General features: G+C 32.7%; 1 protein-coding gene across 3 annotated transcripts; it reads right to left on the bottom strand.

Annotated features, from left to right (window-relative positions):
• Positions 1-895: 895 nt before the first annotated feature.
• On the bottom strand, positions 896-21,961 carry LOC143084877 (putative defense protein 3). Of its 3 annotated transcripts, XM_076260931.1 has the most exons (6): positions 21,834-21,870; positions 20,485-20,530; positions 12,893-13,100; positions 11,337-11,476; positions 9,297-9,394; positions 896-1,403 (listed from the first exon to the last, which is right to left on the bottom strand). In XM_076260931.1, exons 3-6 carry the CDS (start codon positions 13,092-13,094, stop codon positions 1,202-1,204), a joined length of 642 nt encoding a protein of 213 aa, XP_076117046.1. In that variant the 5' UTR covers positions 13,095-13,100; positions 20,485-20,530; positions 21,834-21,870; the 3' UTR covers positions 896-1,201. The 3 variants fall into 3 exon arrangements, with proteins under 3 accessions (XP_076117046.1, XP_076117047.1, XP_076117048.1); XM_076260932.1 differs by lacking the exon at positions 20,485-20,530 and having other exon boundaries at positions 21,834-21,961; XM_076260933.1 differs by lacking the exon at positions 20,485-20,530 and having other exon boundaries at positions 12,893-13,096; positions 21,834-21,850.
• Between the last annotated feature and the right edge of the window lie 1,599 nt (positions 21,962-23,560).

The following is a 23,560-nucleotide window of genomic DNA, read 5'->3' as shown; positions in this document are numbered from 1 at the left end:
TAGTACTGATTTTAACCCAGTCTGGGAGTCAGGTAATACACAAGTGACCTTGTCAACAGGGCATAATTCATTAATGTGTGTATTGTTATTGTCATCATGACATTCGTGTGAAATACATGTATTAGTTGGACTGGTTTGTGATATGTTTGTAAGAACTTTATCAAGAATATCTTTCAGAATTGGAAAATGAATATCCACAAACTCATAATAATGACTGCCTTGTACTCTTATTGTTCCTGTTGTGACAAAAAATGTAATATTAAATTGAAGTTCCCCCTTTTTTAATACTTCAATCATCACAGAATTTCCACTGTTGTTTCGGTTTTCCCATGTTTTGGGTTCGTCATACCATTCAATATCATAATCAGGTTCCTTTCCAAGATTGTCATAATAGTAAATATCTAGTGTTTTTATCCATGGTTGGATTCTGTCAAGGTTTGTGTAGAATGTGATGATTTTAGCATGTTCATCATACAAGTTTGGGTCAATTTGCTCGAAAAGGCTTAATTTTGCTTTACCAGTCCTCTTGTTAAGCTTTGATGGGAGAGATGAAAGAGGATAGTCATTAATGGTTTTGTCCATCGATAGGTCAATTTTCAATTTGCCTAAATCTACCATGATGACCGGCTTGTAGTCAACACGTGTTTATATAGTTATATGTGCACACACGTAAATCAGCGTAAATAAATGTTTGTAAATATAATTGATCGATCGGAAGTTATCTTAGTGTTTCTTCCTCTCTGATATAAATATTTGGTGTATTTTAAATGATGGAAACTGTTAAAAAACCCAGGATTCTCAGAATATTTTACCAGTGAATTTTTCCACCAACCGCCATTAATCAGGGGCGATAACATACATGTAAAAGCACCTTTGGCTTGAATAGAAAGAAAACTATACTTTATGATTTAATAAAAAAAAGTCATCAACATTTTCGGGTTTGATTCCTTACTAAATAACAAATCAGGTAAAGCTACTGTACATTCCATAATGAATTTTTTTTTGAATTATCTCCCTCCCCTGATATATTTTTCAATCAATGAGTTAAAGTAGATATAATGTTAATTTAGAAAAATAATAATTCTTACAAATAAATTTCATGTCTGCATCAGACTTATTAATGTCAATAAAAATGAAGACCATATCATTTATAATAATTGTTTTTTAACTTCCACCCCCGATCTATCTTGAAAAGGAAATATTAATTTAGAATGTTCATGATATACAGTGCAAACATTGTCCCAATGAGTCCTGCGTAGCCTGCAGTCATCGCTGAAGACGAACTTGTCGCTCGTGTAGTCTTAGTTGTGGCAACAGTTGTTGTGGTGGACGGTGTAGATTGTTGAATTGATGTTGATACAATGTTGTTCCAGAAAGTCTGAAAGTCCTGCACCACTGTGGCTCTACAAATAAATCAATATCAGATGAGATATTTTATTCAGGTAAATTGTTCCTTGTAAAACAACTTTTAGACATTGTTTAAAAAAACTATAATAATTGAAAGAATTCAATTTCTTAAGAAATACACAATTATATAAATAGCCAATATAATGCGACACCTGTTATGTTAAAGGATAAACGCGAGAATGAATTTGAAATAGTAGATACTCTTATCTAAATGGATTAAGGCTGTGAGGTCGTTGATACAAATCAAAATTGAGAAACTGAATGGTCTATCATTACACATGCTACGTCAATCTTTTTAACTATTCTTTTTTCGATGCGTTATTGACAACATATTTGTTACGTTTGGAGGACGTTTTTTCAACAGACAATCGGCATTCCCATGATACGCAGCTGTGCCCCTCTTCTTGCCGACTTGTTTCTTTATTCTTATCAGGCTGACTTCATACAAGAACTTCTTAGAAAGAAAGAAGAGAAGTTAGCAATATCCTTTAACTTTACTTTCCGCTATATAGATGATGTTCTCTCACTAATATTTCAAAATTTGGTGACTATGTCGAACACATCTTTCTAATCGAAGATGAGATAAAGGATACAAACAAATACAGTTAAGTCTGCCTCATATCTTGACTTCCATCTAGAAATTGACAATGAAGGTCGGTAGGAAACAAAACTATACGACACAAAAGATGATTCAGCTTCTCAATTGTGAATTTCACATTTCTATGTAGCAACATTCCAACAGCGCCTGTATACGGAGTACATATTTCTAAACGGATACGATGTTCCCGGGCTTGCATTTCCTAGTCTATCATGATTTCCTCGGTAGAGGGATGCTGAACACAAGTTAGCTGTTAGACTAAGGGTTCCAAGTGGTGAATCGAAGTTGAAACGCCATCACGTGTTGGTTGACCATTACGGAATATCCGTTTCACAAACGATATCAGATATATTCCTTATGTAATAACTACAATCCCGTTCACTTTCCACGAATGTGACCTACCGAATTAGAATATTTACCGGGATTTTAATAACGTGAGCAACACGACGGGTGCCACATGTTGAGCAGGATCTGCTTACCCTTTTGAGCACCTGAGATCGCTCTCAGTTTATGGTGGGATTCGTGTTTCTAAGTCTTTAGTAGGGACTCTGTGGGATTTTTATAGAGGTATTTCATATCTAATATCCATGTGTTATTTGAATGTACCCTATGTCAGAAGAAATTTAAAGCACATGGTTTCAGAAAATCATTTGACCTTTGACCCCTAGCACGTGTCGGACTTTGATGTCGATTCAATTTTTTCTCGGTCAAAATTTCTATCCTTAATGCCAACTGAAGGTACATGTACAAATGTTGGATGAGTTATGTGCCCTTGAGTATGGAGGTTTGAAAATTTTCAGAGCAGCGAAAAACGAGAGAAAATCTATATTATGAAGTATTTCTTGTCAAATTATTAATGAATTGAATTGAACATTTATTATATGAGATATCTGTATGCTGAATTCCGTCATCAACAACTTCTGGAAGTGTGTATTTGAAGATATTGAACATCAATCAAAGTGAGTTGATTTAGTAATGAGCAACATGGCCGACCTAGTAAACAAAGATAAACAATCAAAGTTAGATAAATTTATCAACACAACACCTAAGTCTAGAGCTAAACGTGATCAACCAGCTAGTAGTCCTGACTTATCTTCTCCTTCTTCGCAACAGGTCGAAAAACAAGCCAAGCTAAAAGACTTGGAAACATCCCCAAGTCATGATGATAATCATATTCCACTTGTTGAACACATTCTTGCAAAATCCATAGAAAATGAAACAGTATTTAAACTATCAGAAGTGGTTTGTGCTACATTAAACAACCAAGCATTCATCAATACAATAATTCCTATGATAGCAGAAAAAATCATGGATCAAGTGAAGCCCAAAATAATAGAAATTGTTGATGACAGAATCCAACCATATATTGACACTATTACCCAAAACAAAGATGCTCTGATACTGCAAGAGGCAGAAATGAAAAAACAAAGCGACGAAATAAAATCCTTAAAATCCAAGCTAGTTAAGGTAGAATCTAGAATAGAGGAACAAGAGCAATATTCCAGGAGAACAAGTTTAAGGTTCCATAATGTTCCTGTACCAACCGATAATAACGGTGCAGTCATAACACCAATTGATACAGATGATCTTGTTTTACGTATTTGTAACAAAAAGCTCAAAGTCAAACTGAATATTTTCGACATAGGTCGATCCCATCCCATTGGTGAAATGAAAGACGGAAAGATCTCCATCATCGTAAGATTCCTTTCTTATCGTCAGCGTAACATGGTCTTCAGCAATAAGAAGCAACTTAAAAACAACCCCGACAAGATTTTTATAGCTGAGAACCTAACTAAACACAGATATGATCTGATAAACAGACTAAATACTCTGCGTACCAAAGACAAGATACATTCATTCTGGACACATGACGGCACAATACTTGTTAAGAAAACTGATGTATCCAGCCCGAAAAAGATAAAATCTAGACAAGACATATATAAACTCGGTGGGGAAGTCCTTGAGGGTGACAGCCAAGATGAGAATTAGACATTCCGTTTGCACCAAGTTTAATATTCTTGTACTGATAAATTACGTATAATATTGGGTTGTATTTAGCAAATTCATACGAATGTGTCTATTATTATTTTTCTTGCCGTTTTGAACTGTATTATCCTGTGTTTTGTTATTGTTATTATATGACATAGCACGTGGTTCTGTTTACATACACTGTTGAGTGTGTAAATACTGTGGTAAATGTATGAGTAGAGTTCTCAGTTTCAAAACCTATATACAAATTATTTTGTGTTGTTTAAATAACATTCAAGTGTCATGCTTACTCTAGCGTGATTAGTAGTAAATAACATATGGCCTTAATATCAAACCTAATTAGACTCCGCCTCTTATTCATTTATCGATACTAGTAGTTGAAAATACAATAATTTTTGTTTTTGTTCTTTGTATCTGAACATCAGTAATACATATATAACTTTTGTTTATCTCGTCAATAGAAATGATATTTATCAGATTATTATAAACTTCTCTCGTTCAATTTCGCAATCACCACCCCCCTTTTTTTTCAATGTGTTCAACTTTTACGTTGTTATACCTCAATTTGTACATAATTGCTACAGCATGTAATGCCGTTGAAAAACTCAATTTTGATCATTCGAAGTGCTATTGTTTGTATTCTTTAAATGTATTAAAACGGTCCTATTTTTTAATATTTGAATACTTTGTATTCGACAATGGGTAGTGATATTGTTGCACACAGAATATCAATAGGACTGTTTTATTGCAAACTGAGCTCTGGTTGTGTAAAAACAGTTATTAAACATACTGTCAGTTTTAATGATGTACTTTTTGAAATATGTGTAAATTTGGAGAAATGTATGTTGTGGATACTAAGTAAATACAAATCATATTCTGATATTGTATCATTTTATATGTTGTTATATAGCTTATTGTTAATATGTGGCGATATAGAAAGTAATCCTGGTCCAGGAGGCACACCAGACCCGCCCGAAAAAACATTGTCAATTTTCCACGGTAATATTAGAAGCTTAAGAAACAAACTGAATTATATTACTGACATAATTGAAGATTTCGATATAGTATTTTTTACCGAATCACATTTAGATGTTAACGTTACTGATTTCGATATATCATTATTTGGTTTTGAGACACCAGTTCGAAAAGACCGGAATGCCAACGGCGGGGGCATAATTATGTATTATAAAAGTTTAATTAATATTGTTCGTCGTGTTGATTTAGAACATGATGAAGTTGAAAGTATGTGGTTCGAATTAAAAACGAAACTTCGATCAATACTGATTAATATTAATTATAGATCAGAGCGACAGTCTTCAGTTTGTTTCTGGCAATATTTTGATATGATGTTGAAAAGGGCCTTAGATGAAAATAATAGTATAATTTGTTTGGGTGATCTGATCGTAATATATGATATGTACCTCCTCTTGCTTTCGTATAATTTTGTATGTTTGTACATATGAACTATGTAGTTATTGTGTGTATCTCTATACCATTGTAATTTGGTTTGTTGAGAAATAAAGATATATATATAGATCTGAACAAAAATTTCATGTCAGATATATCGTCAAATATAAGAGATATTGTTTTCATTAACGGCCTCATTAACATTATAGATAAGCCGACGCACTTTGATACACGTACAGGTAACACTTCGTTGCTTGATCCTATTTTAGTGACAGATTCGATACCTGTTGTCGATAAAGACACGGTACCTATTGATAGAAAGATCAGTGATCATGATGGAACATATGTCACAATTAATTGCGGATTTACAAGTAGTCGTACTTATAAGCGGAAGATTTGGGATTATAAAAATGGGGATTTTGACCTCATGAATCAAAAGGTATCAAGGACCAATTGGGAGCATTTGATTTCTGACGCAGATAACATGAATGTTGCTTGCACTAATTTCACTAATTCACTCCTTGACATAGCATCAGAGTGTATACCTACACGAGAAGTTGTAGTGCGATGTGATGACAAAATTTGGTATAATTCTAACTTGCGTCGTGAAATGCGCAAGCGCGACAGATTTCGTAAAGTATTTCTACGCTTGAAAACATCTTTCGCTGAACTTAAGTTTAAACAACAGCGAAACAAAGTAAATAACATGAAAAAACAGGCTAAAAAACACTTTTACGCCAGTTTAAATGAAAATTTAGATGAAATCAAACAAGCGAATCCGAAACAGTATTGGAAGATTATTAATATGCACATTAAAAGCGACAGGCCTGTTCGTGACGTACCACCTTTGAAGGATCCGAATCAAAATTATAATTTGGCATATGAGAGCTCTGAAAAGTCTGAAATTTTGAATAAATATTTCTGTTCCATAGCTAATTTGGAGAATCCAGATAAGGATTTACCGGCCTTTAACGATCGTTGTGCTGATTTCCTGTCATCGATTGTAGTTAGTGAACAAGACGTGCACGATATGATTTCCACACTTGATGTTGATAAAGCGGTGGGGCCTGATATTATAAGCAACAGAATGTTACTTGCTGTCAGAAATCAAATTTCAAAACCATTATGTTTATTATTCAATAGGTCATTACGGGATAAAATATTCCCAAACCAGTGGAAAATTGCACATGTTATTTCATTATTTAAAAGTGGTGATAAATCTTTGCCCTCAAATTATAGACCTGTCTCTTTATTATCTTGTGTGAGCAAACTTCTGGAAAAAATAGTTTTTAAAAATATTTTTAATCATTTGCTTTCACATAAGCTATTATACAAGTTTCAATCAGGATTCATTCCTGGATATTCTACTACCCATCAATTGATTGAGTTGTATAACCATATTATAAAGTCACTAAACGACAAACAACTTACTAGTATAACATTTGTGGACATAAGTAAAGCTTTTGATACAGTTTGGATCAAAGGTCTTATATATAAGCTCGAAAAATATGGCATTAAAGGGGATTTATTATGTTGGTTGAAAAGTTACTTATCGGGACGGTCACAAAGAGTGGTTATGAAAGATTCACTATCCACATTGGGCTGTTTAAGAGCTGGTGTGCCCCAGGGGTCGGTACTTGGTCCATTATTATTTTTGATTTACATAAATGACATTGCAGATGATCTAAGTGGGTTCAGTAGACTTTTTGCTGATGACACATCTATTGGTCATACTGCACCCGATGTTACAAGTCTCAGCACTTTAATAAATATTGATTTAGATAGTTTGCAAAATTGGTCTGAAAAGTGGATGCTAAAATTTAATCCTAATAAAACAGATATCATGATTTTTAATACTAGGAATATGCAGAACGTCTTTACTTTTGATTTTGGTGGAGTCTCAATAGCTCCTGTAGATACACATAAACATTTAGGTATTATTTTTTGTAGTGACTGTAAATGGAATAAACATGTTGATAAACTGATAGAGAAGACGTCAAAACAAGTAAATGTACTGAGGAAACTAAAATTTAGACTAAAAAGGGAATATCTTGAAAAGATTTATATGATTTTTATTCGTCCTATTTTGGAATATTCATCTGAAGTCTGGGACAACTGTGGGCAAATTAATTCCGAAAGGTTAGAAAAGATTCAGATTGAAGCTGCACGTATAGTTACCGGCTTACCATGTTATGCTAGTATCAACTCTATTTATAGAGAGACGGGATGGGAGAAATTAAGTGTCAGAAGGGAAGTTAAAAAACTGACCATGTTTTATAAAATTGTAAATAACCAAACACCGGATTATTTACAAGTATTGGTTCCTCCGTATGTATCAGATACTAATAATTATAACCTGCGAAATAGACATAACATTAATATACCATTGAATCGTCTATCAGTTTATCAACAGTCTTTTTTTCCATCTTCTATAACATTGTGGAATGAATTAGATTTGAATATTCGTCAAATTCCTACTTTCTCTTCCTTCAAGTTACAATTGCAACAACTGTATTTTCATAATGTAAAACCTCCTAGGTACTATTTTTATGGAGATAGACTGCTATCTATATTACATGCAAGGCTACGCAACAAGTGCAGTGCACTTAGCGCAGATTTAAACAAGGCCAATTTAGTACATGATGTATATTGTGCATGTGGGTACACTAGTGAAAGTGTTGAACACTATTTATTATATTGTAATAAATTTGCATCGCAAAGAAATGTTATGCTTATTGAACTGACCCACTTAGACATTCCTGTTACAATTGATTTGTTATTGTTTGGTAATGACAACTTAGATACAAAAGACAATTTTGTAATATTTTCTGCTGTACATAAATATATAAAAGAAACTCAACGTTTCTCACTCTGATAACAACCTTGCTGGTTATTGTTTTATTTACTAGTCTACAGTACAGACTATGCATTGTTCGAATGATCGATTTGTTGTTCAAAACGGTTAACATAATGTTTCGCCTCAATGGATTTCAATTATTGAAGTTAATACAAAAACGATACTTACATTACATCTATGTTCTTGTCATCCCTTTATCCGCATTTTTAAAGTCAGAATTTAATGTCCGTATCACAATTATATATATTCACAATATTGCATGTTACTTTTACAACTTATACAGGTAAATATTATAGAAAGTCATTGATAAACACACTATAGTAACAGTTGGTGTTTCCCTTTAGATCGATCGTTTGGGTGTGTTTGATTACTCAAAATAAGAACGTTTGATATCCATTGAGCCGTTTCTATTATTTTTTGTGTATAAATATTATAATAACAATAGTTGTGATTTATTTAATTATTTTTCATGCCTTCATGCTTATTAGAAAAATACAAATTTATGTAATGTGCTATATAAATATAATGTATATTCATGTATATTATGGAGAAGACGGAACTAAGTTGAAAAACTTGTGTCTAATCCATTTGTTTTGAACAATAAAATATGTTTAAACTACAAATGTGTAAAAATATGGATCACTTGCCGTTTGATTAAGGACTTTCCGTTTGAATTTCTCAGTATTTTTGTAATTTTGCTTTTGAATACATTGTGTTTAAAACTCTCTTTATGTTTACTTAAATCTTATGTTGTGGTCATTAGCTTTTTCAAATGATCAAATAAGGACATTTTCAGGGATTATGACAATAAAATTGCAAAACAGATACTCTTCTTTGTTGTGTCTTGTGTACTTTTGTTTGGTTTTTGGTTTGTTTGTCTGTCTTTTTTTTTAGCCACGGCATCGTCAGTTTATTTTCGATCTGTGAATTTGAGTGTCCCTATGGTAGCTTCGCCCTTCTTTTATAGATTTTTTTTAATATCAAGGTTTATAGGAATTTTTTCTGAAGTGTCTGTGATATTCTCATAAAGATACGTACGTTATTATGACGTTTCCAACAGGTTGTGACGGGGGAGTCCAGATCGCTTGTATATCTGTCTTACTATCATTACTAGTATGGGTTATTGCAGCACCACTCTGAAAGTCAATTAAATTACATTAATCGCACCGTGTTAACATATACATGGTGTTAGTTAAAACAAATAAAATTGAGAATGGAAATGGGGAATGTGTCAAAGAGACAACAACCCGACCATGGAACAGACAACAGCAGAAGGTCACCAACATGTCTTCAATGCAGCGAGAAATTCCCGCACCCAGAGGCGTCCTTCAGCTGACCCCAAAAGAAATATATATACGAGTTCAGTGATAATGAACGCCATACTAAACTTCAAATTATACACAAGAAACTAAAATTAAAAATAATACAAGACTAATAAAGGCCAGAGGCTCCTGACTTAGGACAGGCGCAAAAATGCGGTGGGGTTAAACATGTTTATGAGATAATGTATACAAATAAAAACAAGAGGCTGTCACAACGACAGCAAACCGGATTTATTAACATTTATTTGTGCCCCGGCAATATCACAAGAACCATAAGTGATGAACAGTGAAAGAGAAAATCTTCAATATCAACATATTAAAATTTGAAAAGCTTGGGTTAAATAGTTCATGAGTAAATGCAACAGCATGAATGGAAACGCCATTTTTCGATCTTTCAAGGACCATAACCCCTGAACGGTAAAAGTCAAAATCGACATTATTGAACTTGACCTCCATTTTGTCATCAGTAACAACATATTAAAATTTGAAAAGCTTTGGGTGAACAGTTCATGAGTAAATGCACTGACACGACTGGAAACGCCATTTTTCAATCTCTCAAGAACCATAACTCCTGAACGGTAAAAGTGAAAATCGTCATTATTGAACTTGACCTCCATTTTGTCATCAGTAACAACATATTAAAATTTGAAAAGCTTTGGTTGAACAGTTCATGAGTAAATGCACGGACACAACTGGAAACGCCATTTTACAATCTCTCAAGAACCATAACTCCTGAACGGTAAAAGTGAAAATCGTCATTATTTAACTTGACCTCCATTTTGTCATCAGTAACAACATATTAAAATTTGGGAAGCTTTGGTTGAACAGTTCATGTGTAAATGCACGGACATGACTGGAAACACCATTTTTCAATCTTTCAAGAACCATAACTCCTGAACGGTAAAAGTGAAAATCGTCATTATTGAACTTGACCTTCATTTGTTGTCAGTAACAACATATTAAAATTTTAAAAGCTTTGGTTGAACGGTTCATGAGTAAATGCACGGACAACATTTGATTGCCGCCCGCCCGACCGGCCGCCCGACCGGCCGCCCGCCGTACATCCCCAAATCAATAACCGACATTTTTGTCACAAAAATCCGGTTAATAAAATTGAGAATGGAAATGGGTAATGTGTCAAAAAGACAACAACTCGTCTAAAGAGGAAAACAGTCTAAAATCACCAAATGGGTCATTATTAATGAAAAATGAAATGATTATTAGCTACGAATTAGACACGCAAAAATTGATATGAAGGTTTTTTTTTAATAAAGACTCACTATAGAAACAGTGTTTCGCTAATAGTAATCTGTTTGATATTAAAAAAAAAATCAAAATAATCCCCAAAACATTGTTGATGTATGTTTGGCTTGCAAGTCACATCAAATTTTCACTTTTTTATTTATCAAAATGTACGGTCTATCGATAATAACATTTTGGCATTAAAGCAGATAGTGTTTTTTCTCCGATTTTGCACGACGTCTATACACTAAATCCATTGGGTGTCTGCTGATTGATATTTAAACAAAAAACATAAAAGAATATATAAAAAATTGTATACAAAAAGCGCATGTAAAACTATTTAGAACAGTATAATACTTAACAAAATCAAATGTACAAGCAACGCAAATATAAACAACATAGTGTCATAGAATCGTCGATAAAATCAAACTTATTTATCCAGATAGTTTTAATTGATATGGTTGTACTGTAGAAGATAACTAACAACATGGTTACACTGTATGAGTTAACTTACCACATTGTTACACTGTAGAAGTTGGGTTTCAGCAGTTGTTATGACGGTGAAAGTTCCCACTATTTGCTGCAGGTCTGCTGTTCTCATCTGTATCAAGAAACCTTTAAACTTCGTGCTACCTAAAACACCCTTTAAAGTCACTGTGAAAAAATAACTCTAACATCAATAATCGACGAAGAGATGTAATATGAAGGCTTTGAGACAACTAGTCATCAAGACTATAATACAACCCGTTTTTAACTACACCATGATTGTAATTGTAAAACAAATTCATAAAAAGGGATAAGATATAATAATTAACTACTGAACGACGAAGACGACAACTACCATAGGTAACCGAAAAAGCTGACAAAGATTGAAAATTCACAAAACTCAACCCGTTCATTACTTTTAACTTTTTCTTTTTCTTTTCTTCTACTAGTATCATAAAAAAGTCGGGTGGTGGTCTGATATGAGTTCGTAGTGTGCAACTTGAAACGTCACACAATTCCAGCTTATTGTATTGCATACACAATAGATTCAGTGTATGTTTACTTGTGTTTAAATATGTCTTTGATTGAGTTAAGCCATTATTTCAATTGTTATTTTATAGTGTGTCTTTCTATGTTGTGATGTAACACTTAAGACAATTTTTTCGGGTAAGGATGAAGGTTGGTACATGTTCCTATTAAGACGTTTAAATCCGCTGCATTTGTCGTTTGTTGGTGTGGTTCATAAGTGTTTCTTGTTTCTTGTTATCTTTTATAAAGATTAGACCGTTGGGTTATCCGCTTGAATCGGTTTACACTAGTTATTTGCGGGGCCCTTTATAGCTTGCTGTTCGGTGTGAGCCAAGGCCCTGTGTTGAAGACCGTACATTGACATTTGACAAAGTTTAATGGTTTACTTTTACAATTTGTGACAAGGATTGATAGTTGTCTCATTGGCACTCATACCACATCTTCTTAAATCTATTGCAAAAATACACTAGGATCGTTTATATGTATATATATGAATATAATTATTTTCTGTAACTGTATCTTACATTAATTTGTAGGATCCAATACTATAGATAATTTAGCTGATCTGTAAAAATAACATCTCCATGCCTTATATATCGTGTACTGTAGTACGACACTAAATTAAAACTGACGTGGAAAGGTAACACCCGGCCATCGAAAGCTACATTATTTATGAAGCCCAGGTGGTCGTGTGGTCTAGCGGGACGGCTACAGTGCCGGCGATTTGGTGTCACGATATCTCAGTAGCATGGGTTCGAATCCCGGCGAGGGAAGAACATAAAATTTGCGAAAGCAAAATTACAGATCTAACATTGTTGGGTTGATGTTTAGACGAGTTGTATATATATATATATATATACATATATGCTTGTAAGAGGAAATTTTCAAGTGCGAGAGATCAGCTTGTACAGTCAAAACTATTATATATCTTTCAGTTGTGCCATGGGTTTCCCTTAAAAGCAAGAATTTCTATCATTTTGCATTATATTTATAGACTTTTGGGTTTTACACCAATAATTAAGAGTAACTGCATTTAATCTGTTTAATACACCTTACCTAAAACGTTTTCTGTAGCAGTATAGTAAGTTGAGTTAGCAGTCACTGTATAGGGCTTGGATCTAGTTGAAGCGGTTGTTCCGTTATGCTGTGGAGTTCTAGTTTGACAAGCTTCAGGGGGAGCTCCGGTCGGATAAGCATGGACAAAACAAAGACAACAAAACAGTCCTACAATCTTCAAACAGGTCCCAAGTCCGCTCATCTCTACCTACAAAATTGTAAAATCCGTATTCCGAAAACAAAATTATAGTGTTTAAAAAAAAAAGACGACGATAAGGCGAAAAAAATCATGAAAAACTGTGAAATACTAAAGATTGAGCAACAAAAACAAACCAACAACGGATCTAAAAACAGGCACATTGGTATTGATTAAGTTTATTTATATGTATGTCAATCGTAACATTAAGGTTTCAATTGTTCGACGTGTGTTCCATTGTATTATTGTGGAAAAAAATGATAATTTGTACCTGTCTTTTGAGGAGGATATTTGCCGAATCGATTGCATGAGTATTTGGTATTTGTTTTAGTATCTGTTGTTATAAGGACTAGCGATAAAATAGACTAGACTTAAGCTGGCAGTCCTTTTTTGCAGCCAATCAAGGTAGCAGCCAGTGTAATGAGTCAATGATTGACTTTATAGAAGACAGGAAGCCAAGAGATTTGTTTGCATTTTTTATGATGTTTTTGTAAATTGTTCCATTTTAGATTTGACTGTAGTGTTACGCCAAGATATTTTGCTGATGTTACTGCTGGTTATAAAGTATGGTTATGCAGGATGTAATCGCGTTTGAATGGTTTCTTTTCTCTGTGTGAGGATTGGAACTGTGCATTTTCCAGGATGGATCTACATGAGCAAATCAACTTTCCATTTAGCAGCGGCCTTTATATCTACTTAAAGTTTTGTGTAATCATGGTAGGCCCAAATGACAGTTCCTTGGAGCACACCTGATGTAACTGGTACTGTATTTGATGCTATTCCGTTTATAACCACTGTTTGTTTACGGTCTGATAAAAAAATGCTTAAACAATTTCAGAGGTCTGTCTGAAATGCCATAGTATGTAAATTTGTAGAGTAGACATTTGTGTTTTGGCAAAATCCATAATAATGAGGTCTGTTTGTATATTTTTGATGTTGTTGTTATGAAGTTCTTGTATGAATCAAATGGGTTGTGATTCCGATGATTTCGATTTCTGGAAACCATATTGGAAGCCGTATAGGATGTTATTTGACTCCAGATAGGAATTAATGTTACTAGTCACAATGTGTACTCAATCAACTTACATCAAATACAAGTTAGTGGAATTGGTATATAATTTTAGCCTTGTATCGTTCGCCTTTTTTAAATGCTGGTGTAATAATTGCATGGTCCACGTCATTAAGTGTTATGCCTGTTTCAAGATATTTAGTACAAATGATTGTTAAGATTGATGCAATTTTGTGCTTTTTTTTTTTTTTACACATTCACTGATATTATCTGGATCACTATTACACGATACTTGTGATTTATGTTAGTCTGTTTTTGAGTTGAATGTTATGGTAGTTTGTAAATTGACATTTTGCTATATTTTAACCATGTATGTAGCATTATTATGTTTAGTGTGAATGTATTGAGTATAAACATGTGTATACGTGTATATATGATGTCCTCTTGTACACCTATGTGTCTGAGGTTTATTAATAAAGTATATTGTATTGTATTGTATTGTACTAGCTTTGTGGGTATAATTTGCGTAATAACTTTTCGACACCTGGTGTTGTACTGACTTAAGTACCGGTCTTTGTAAGAATCATGCAGGTTCATGTTGATAGGCGATTCATGACCCCTCTTCAAATGTCTTTATATTTTGTTTATGAAGAAGGTAAGGTATGAAAATAAGTTTAATGTATTATTTTTTTTCTTTTGAACCTTGGTTGCCATGGAAACCATCCTTACAAAATTTTGCTTAAATACGTAAATAAGTAGCCTTTGAAAAATGAAATATATGGGATTTTAAAGAACCATAGAAATGAAGTTAATCAATACAAACAATATGCATATTTACAGTATTGACAAACAAAACCCCAAACTATACAAAAACGTTAAAACTTTGAGTTTACTAAATAGTTTGTTTCCATAGCAACCATTTAAAAATGTGTTAAAATTCGAAAATGAAATTTTTTAAAAACTCTTAAATTCTATATATTAATAAAATAAAAAGAAAGTCGTGTGTTTTTTTTTCTTTAAAAAAATAATTTTAGTCAAAAATTGTCAATTTTCACCAAAATTCAGATTACCAAACAGATAAATACTGAAACATTTTGAACTTAAAAAGCTAAATCATTCCATTTATACTTGCATTTCTGACATAAATTTGGTAATAAATAAATTGAAATATATGATTGATAGAGATATTTTGGTAGAGAAGGAAAATTTTTCTCTTTGGGCATGGTGCCCCCCCCTTTTTTTTGAAAAAAATCATTTTTTTCAAAATTCAAAAAAATATCAAAAATTTAAAAGATGGAATTTAATTGTGAACATTTTGAGCATTAAAACATGAAATTTCTTCAAAGGGTGAGGGCAACAATAGAACCCCTACACCATTTTTATATATTAAGATTTTTTTTTAGAAATTGGGAATGTGTCAAAGAGACAACAACCCAAACAAACAACAGAAAATAGCCGAAAAGCTGATGACTGAATGAAGGATAGCTGCGTCCCTAAATACACTTGCTTTGTGCAAATTGAAATTAAAAACCTTTAGATGCTATTTCATAGTTTTTAAAATTAGACTCTGTCCAAGTTTCATTTCAATCTATGTCAAAAAAAAAAAATTAGTCTCAGACTGTCTTTAAATTTTAATTCTGAACAACAGGCTCTAAAGAGCCTGAATCGATCACCTGTAATTTTTTGGTTAAATCTTGCATAAATGATTATCTGTGCTTTTCAATATAAATCAATGAGTGGCTTAAAAATTCCATTTAAATGTTCTTTGTATCTGTCGTTTTTTCTTTAAAAGCAAAAAATGCATTTCACCCCGATGTTCAATTTTAGCCATAGTGGCTAAGTTTCTTGAAGAAGAAGGAAATAAAATACAAAATTTATACAAGATACTCCCAAGTTGGGCTGAAATTGATTTAACATATTCAGATTAAGAAGATTTTTTTAAAGTAAGCAAACTAGATGAACAAATTTTGAAAAATTTCTTTAAAGGACAATAGCTCCATATGAATTCAATTGACAATTTGGTCATATAAACTTATTTGTAGATATTACTTTGGCACGTATTTGGCAAAACTTTTTGGAATTTTGGATCCTCAATGCTCTTCAACTTTGTACTTGTTTGGCTTTATAAATATTTTAATATGAACGTCACTGATGAGTCTTATGTGGACGAAACGCGCGTCTGGCATACTAAATTATAATTCTGGTACCTTTGATAACTATTTACTTTGCTGAATGATAAAGGCAACAGTAGTATACCGTTGTTCAAAATTCATAAATTAATAGAGAAAAAACAAATTCGGGTTACAAACTAAAACTGAGGGAAACATATCAAATATAAGAGAACTACGATATAACAGAGACATAATACCGAAATGTAGCACACAAAGAAACGAACTATAATGTAACAATGGCCATTATCCTGACTTGGTACAGGGCAATTTATGAAAAAAATGGTGGGTTGAACCTGGTTTTGTGGCATGCCAAAGCTCCCGCTTTAATGGCAGAGAATGATTTTTTTGCTGTTTACAGTTTATCTTTGTCATTAATAATATTCAAGATAATAACCAAAAACTGCTAAATTTCAGTACAATTAACAATTTAGTGACAGCAACCCAACAATGGGTTGTTAGATTCATCTGAAAATTTGCTCTTAAGGCTTTAGTGTTTGAGATATAAGCCACACAATGCATTTTACCCCTATGTTCTATTTTTACTCATGGCGGCCATGTTTTTTTTTACAAAATAGAAAATAACTTTATTCTAGATATCCTAAAGATCATTCAGTTTACGTTTTATTGGAATTGGTTCAGTAGTTTCAGAGGAGATGTTTCAAATATTTAACATCGTACAGACGACGACGGACGCCAAGTGATGGCAAAATTCACAGTTCCTTTGAAACGGTGAGCTAAAAAAAACTACGTCCGTTCTATCAGAAATAAACTGAAAATAAAAAATAAAAAACTTGTAACATTGAGAGCGCTAACGAGGCCACTTTCCATAAATTTAAATATTTTTAAGGATCATAACTCTTTTAAAAAAGTCCATTGTCCATCATTAGAACTTTTCCGAGATATTGTTGATGTTAAACTAGTTTATAAGTTTTATTTAAAAACCTGGCAAGAATTGTACCTGTGGGAGCGCTAACGGGGCTATTTTCCATAAATTTATTATTTTCAAGGGTTATAACTGTTTTTATAAAAGTCGATTGGCCACCAATATATAACTTGTTTGAGATATTGCTTATACCTAAAGTATTAGTTTTGTAAAAATCTGACAGGATTTGTACATGTGCGAGCGCTGCAAGGACCGGACAGACAAACACACGGACAGCCAGATGGACACAAGGATGGATTGCAATCAAAATGTTAAGCAGACCATGTTTAAATAAAAAAATTAGAATTTTTGTTTATAAAAATACTGTTTTTGATATAACAAAAATAAAAAAAATAAAATATTTTTTTGGGGTCTTAAATCATTGGTTTTAATAAAAAAATAACACTCTGTAAAGATTAGACAAATGGGACAGTTTAAGTTTGGTACAGTGTATCCAATTCCATTATCTATGGAAAATGCATTGCCTTGTATCATTTCTTTTGTTAATTACGAATATCTGCATTTTTAGAAGTGTCTCTAAGAAAATATGCCATCTTTTTTTCAGATGTGCAGTTCTTGTATTATTATTTCCAGTGTTTTTTTTTAATTTGTATCTGTAGGCTGATGGTAGTCTAGTTATTTGATTGTTAATCCACACACACGTTTTTCTATGTAGTCCAAATAAGCTTGCCTTTGCTCTTTTTGAACTGTTTGCTTTAATTTATGAATTTCAATTGGTTATTTTATAAGACATGTGTTTCTATTATATGGGTTTTCCTATTAGTTGTTAGTTGTTTTGAACTAGGTGTTAGTAACTGCGAGTACTCTCAGATCATTGATTAGTGTTTTTTTGTTGTTGGGATATATATAAGTACCCGGCCACGTAAACTCTGTTTTTTTGTTGGATATATTTCCCTGATTTTTGTAATTTGTTCTTATTTTGTACTGTTACACCACTATATCAGGTTAGAGGAGGTTGTGATCCCGCTAACATGTTTAACCCTACAATCTTATGTATGATCATGTATGAATGTACCTGTCCCAAGTCAGGAGCCTGTAATTCAGTGGTTGTTGTTTGTTGATGTATAACATATTTGTTTTTCGTTTATTTTTTGTACATTAATTAGGCCGTTAGGTTTCTCGTTTGAGTTGTTTTACATTTTCCATTTCGGGGGCCTTTTTAGCGGACTATGCGGTATGGGCTTTGCTCATTGGTGAAGGCCGTACGGTGACCTATATATGTTTATTTCTTTGTCATTTAGTTTCTTGTGGAGAGATGTATCATAGGTAAGCATACCACATCATTTTATTCATATAGTCTTTATTTGTATGTGAGCATTTTGTGCGGTACATTTGACACTATTGATGCGAGAAGATCTATTTTGAAGATTTTCCATAGTGCGCCTGCATTACTTGAGTCAAGAGTTCTATTAACTCCGGACTGAGAGATTAAAATATAGAACATGTGACATTTCTAATAAGGTCAACATTTATGTTTTCTCATTTAGAAACAATTGAATGTTTATTATAATATTCCTATTATATCGACGAGTATAATTGTGCTAATAATGAAATATTTGTCGCTGAACTAAATTGACATCGGACTTGGACTTCTCTTAAACTGAGTTTTACTATGCGTATTGATGTGCGTTTGTTTTTCTACATTTGCTAGAGGTATAGGGGGAGGGTTGAGATCTCAAAAAACATGTTTAACCCCGCTGCAATTTTGTGCCCGGTGCATTACGTTTGCGCGCATTACCATTACATTTGCGCGCAAAAATCATTACGTTTGCGCGCAGCTTTTGATTACAATTGCGCGCATTTTTTTGACAGGTAAACTCAGGTAAAATACAGGTAATAGTACTTATTTATTTATAATTAGTTCAATTATTTACAAGTATAAGTACTCATTCCGTTAGTCTTGGTCCCCTACTCACCAACGATGAGGTGGAAGTGGGATTTCGAGCAAGATAAGTCCGTTTTATTATGCACAAGCACTAAATTCTAGAAAAATGTACAGATAAAAATGTTAAAATGCTAAAATATAGCTAATCATAAAGGTAAAAGTATTGGTAATTTCATATACTTTACATGTAGGTACGTGTCGAAACTCCATGTTTGTGCCTTAGTGTAACTTTACAAACTAACTTCAATTATTTACTTATTTTAAAAACGATCACTATTCGTTCAAATCCTTTTCACTCTGAAATATTCGCAATGGAGTATAAATGATGATAACTTTATAATTGGTTTTATAATTCAATATGAACAATATATAGTTTGAATTAAGAAATATTTTCAAAATTAATAATTGATAGTCATATTTATTATGAAAATAAAAAAATATATAGTCAATTATAATTTAATTAAATTTTCATTTATATTTTTACCTGAGTTTACCTGTAAAATGAATGCGCGCAAATGTAATCAAAAGCTGCGCGCAAACGTAAAACATTTTAATCCCCAAATGCGCGTAAACGTAGTGCGCCCTTTGTGCCTGTCACAAGTCAGGAGCCTCTGGCCTTTGTTATTCTTGTTATTCTTGTATGATTTTTTTATTTTAGTTTCTTGTGTATAATTCGGAGTTAAGTATGACGTCTATTATCACTGAAATAGTATACTTATTTGTTTAGGGGCCAGCTGAATATAGTTATCAAATGTACCAGGATTATAATTTAGTACGCCAGACGCGCGTTTCGTCTACATAAGACTCATCAGTGACGCTCTTATCAAAATATTAATAAAATAAAGCCTGAAGGACGCCTCCGGGTGCGGGAGTTTCTTGCTACATTGAAGACTTATTGGTTGACGTCGGCTGTTGTCTGCTCTATGGTCGCTTTGACACATTCCCCTTTTCCATTCGCAATTTTATTACATTAATTTATCGCAAATTTAGTCGAGAATACAGGATAAAATCATTGAAGAGCGTTGGTTAATGTAACATACATAATACGTCCATGAACTTTGTTAGAACGACGCCTTTCAATAGTCGAACACATTATTATGATTATATTTAACGATATTTAGTATGAACTACGTTTATTCATCTCAAAGTTTTGGTAAATATTCAAATAAGATGAAGTGTGTTACTTATGCAGTATTACCTTTCCTTCTTCATGTCTGATCCTCAGCTAGCTAGTATATATAGACACATTAACAGTTCAAAATATAGAAAGTAATGTACACAAAGTTCACTTCGGGTTGTGAAAACTATCAATATTATTTTTTTGTTAAATAGAATTAATTTATTTGGCCATTTAACAATTAAACTATATTTTCGTATTGAATACTTACTTCAGAATAGAAAATGACGCCTGGTTTGACGCAAAATTATGGATTTCTGTTTAAATTAAAAGGAATGTTTATTTTACACATTCTATTGGTATTTGCAGTCAAACTTCTCTAGTAAATTTATAACTGGGTTAAATGGACATTTATGTCTTGTTTCTGATTCTACCTGTTAAAGATGGACAGAAATGTCCGTTTTGTATTAAGAGGATAAAACCGAAAAACATTTAGTAATTTGCAGATATAATGCAGATAATATCTAAAGCATTTGCCAAGTCTGATCAAGGAGGTTACATTAATACTAACTGACGAAAATGTCGGAAATGTAGTCAATACAAAATGTAGTAAGTCTTGCATATTTAAATGAGAAAAGTGACATTCTAGTCTTGTTTGGACTTTACTTGTAAAATTATCTAGCATGAAAATCTCTTTAAAAGTTAATATTTGAATTTTCAGCAACAGTCCACCAGAGACCAAATGACGTAGGATTTAACAACTATAGTTGACGCTTTTTCAACAAAAAATACGGCGATTAAATTAACAAAGTTAAAAACATAACAAAGATATATGGCAAGCGAACCTGCCGAAAAAAAATAATAAATAGGGGTGTTTAGGAAGCGTAACCTACCTAATAATGCTTTGCTAGTGACTAAGTTGATTTTAATATTGGTAAGTAAAAATTCTGTGAAAATTCGCTTTCAGTGTCCTTTGATTTAGCCATTTGATTAGGGACTTTCCGTTTTGAATTGTCCTCGGAGTTCAGTATTTTTGTGATTTTTTTTTCAGTAATGTCACAATTTTTGGAAAAATGAAGTGATTATAGCTACTATGAGTTGAACATTCCAATGGTCATTTGTGAACCAGCAATTTCATAAAAATTGATGGTGTTTCTTAACAAATTAAAGGGACGACTTCATACATTGTATTAATACTATTTTTCATTTTATATACGCTCTTAAGATTGGAAAAATGTCAAATAATTTTGGATGAATAACACAAAACAACTAATACACACTGCGAGTACGAGAGTTTGGGTTACGCCACGGGAAAACAGTGTGAATAAATTGAATAGAGACATTTAAAAGATCTGCCATCAAGTTTGATTATTTAACCTTAATATATATGATTACTGGTAACGTCCCGACAAAGTAAAGATTGGTTCAAGTGCAGATAATAATTATAACTGTACAAAGTCGAAAGAAAAACATATAAAAATCTGCTATACCTTAAAACTCAAACAAATAAACCAAACTAGCTTTTGATTTTGAAATGAAATATTATAAAATATGTTAGATAGACTAAATGTGACTATTTAAGAAAATGAAGAATGAAAGCAAAAAAATGTGTTTACTTACTTCACTTTAATTCTCAAATTAACAACATAATATACACGATTAGGGAACGTTCGGTAGTTTCCGGGTTACATGTCCGGAAAATGATTAAAAAAGATCAGCTTTAACTTAAGGTCGATGTGTCACAAGTATATATCTGTTTGTATTTTGTTGTGTGTATCGTATTGTCTCACGAAGGGTGTTGTTTGCTATATATATGCTATCGTTTTCTCCCGGTTTGGTTTAACGTCAATTTCTATAAATAAGTTCGAAATAAATATGTTAACGTCAATAAGACAGCAATAGACAACTTTCGAGTTCGATGCATTTCCGTCAAATACTCTGGTTTTAGTGAACGTCATTTGTGCGTTTAGGAGCGTCGTCACTTCCATTCCAATGTTGAGCGAGTGGTTGAAAACTATAATTCTATATTGTACGAATTATTCGGCAAATTGTCAATAAGTACCTTCAGAACAACCATTATTTCTAGTTTATCCTGCACAATGACGATCACTAAGACGTTTGTTAGACGTAAATAGTGCAGGGATGCAGGCGATCCCCTCTATCTGGTAAATGACGTCACAAAGGCGCGCATAATTGACGAGTTTTTTTCCGGTGACGGATGAACTCGAAAGTGGTCTATTGAACCATTTACAAAGAGACACTTAGAGCGCACCACTTTTTCTCTTAATTCTATTTTTTATATAGTACAAATGTATATGGGATGAGTTTTTTCTATACTAATGGGTAAATATACATTAAGTCAAGCAAAAAATCGTCCAAGGTATAAAAGGATGGGGATTAATTAAAACGAAATACTAGAAATGTAAAAAGAATACACAAGTTATTTAGAAATAACACGAGAGAACTTTCGAAAGTTCTTTTTTTAAAAGTTGGATAAATATATCCGGGTAAATTTTTTTTTTTAACTATGTTACCCAATTCACAATCTCGATTTCTGAATTAACAAAAGGGAGAAAAAGACAAAACAAAAGGCATACACAGACAAACATGTTTAATTAAGAAAATAAAAGCACTTAATTAATCCCTCTTATTGATGTAATGTACAATATACTTTGAAACCCTAGTTCAAACAAACATTAATTTTTGACGGATTATCTAACTGTATCACAAATAAAAAAAAATTTACACGGAATTGGGGTATAAAGATTCACTTGTTTTTTTCTCTTTCTATACAACAAAGAGATAAATATAAAGATACGAAACCGTCAAACATAGACTACAATTCAAAGTTTTTCCGTCCTTGTATGATTTTTCGATGATGCGTACATTTTTGTATTCTTATCGATGTTGACTTCCGCGAAGGAAACAAAAGTAACCGCAACCATTAAAACGACGATCTTAACAGTGAATTTTTACCCATAAAATTTACATGCAAAAATATAAATAAGAGACGAACAGTCATGTTACCATTACAGTACTTACTGATATATGAGAAAGCTATGTGGATATTTTAAAAGAACTGACACATTAATATAGAATGACACCCATGGAGCGATATAAGATCTGACAACCCTGTTATGCTGAACATCTTTTTGTCAACAACTTTTATATGTTTCTACACAAAATGTTTCAAAATTATTCCAAGCGCAGAAATAATACAAAAATCTGGACGACTGGCGATATTTCTATGCGTTGTTGTTTGTCCTTCTTGATCACGAGCTTGACCTTGCTCTAGGTCTGTGGCCAGGTTGTCATTAGGTCTCTGTTCACGTGTTGTTACACCCGGT

This window comes from Mytilus galloprovincialis, chromosome 8, assembly GCF_965363235.1.
Source record: "Mytilus galloprovincialis chromosome 8, xbMytGall1.hap1.1, whole genome shotgun sequence".
Lineage (NCBI taxonomy): Eukaryota > Metazoa > Mollusca > Bivalvia > Mytilida > Mytilidae > Mytilus > Mytilus galloprovincialis.
The sequence above is the reverse complement of the archived record's forward strand: the minus strand, read 5'-3'. Positions and strand labels throughout refer to the sequence as shown.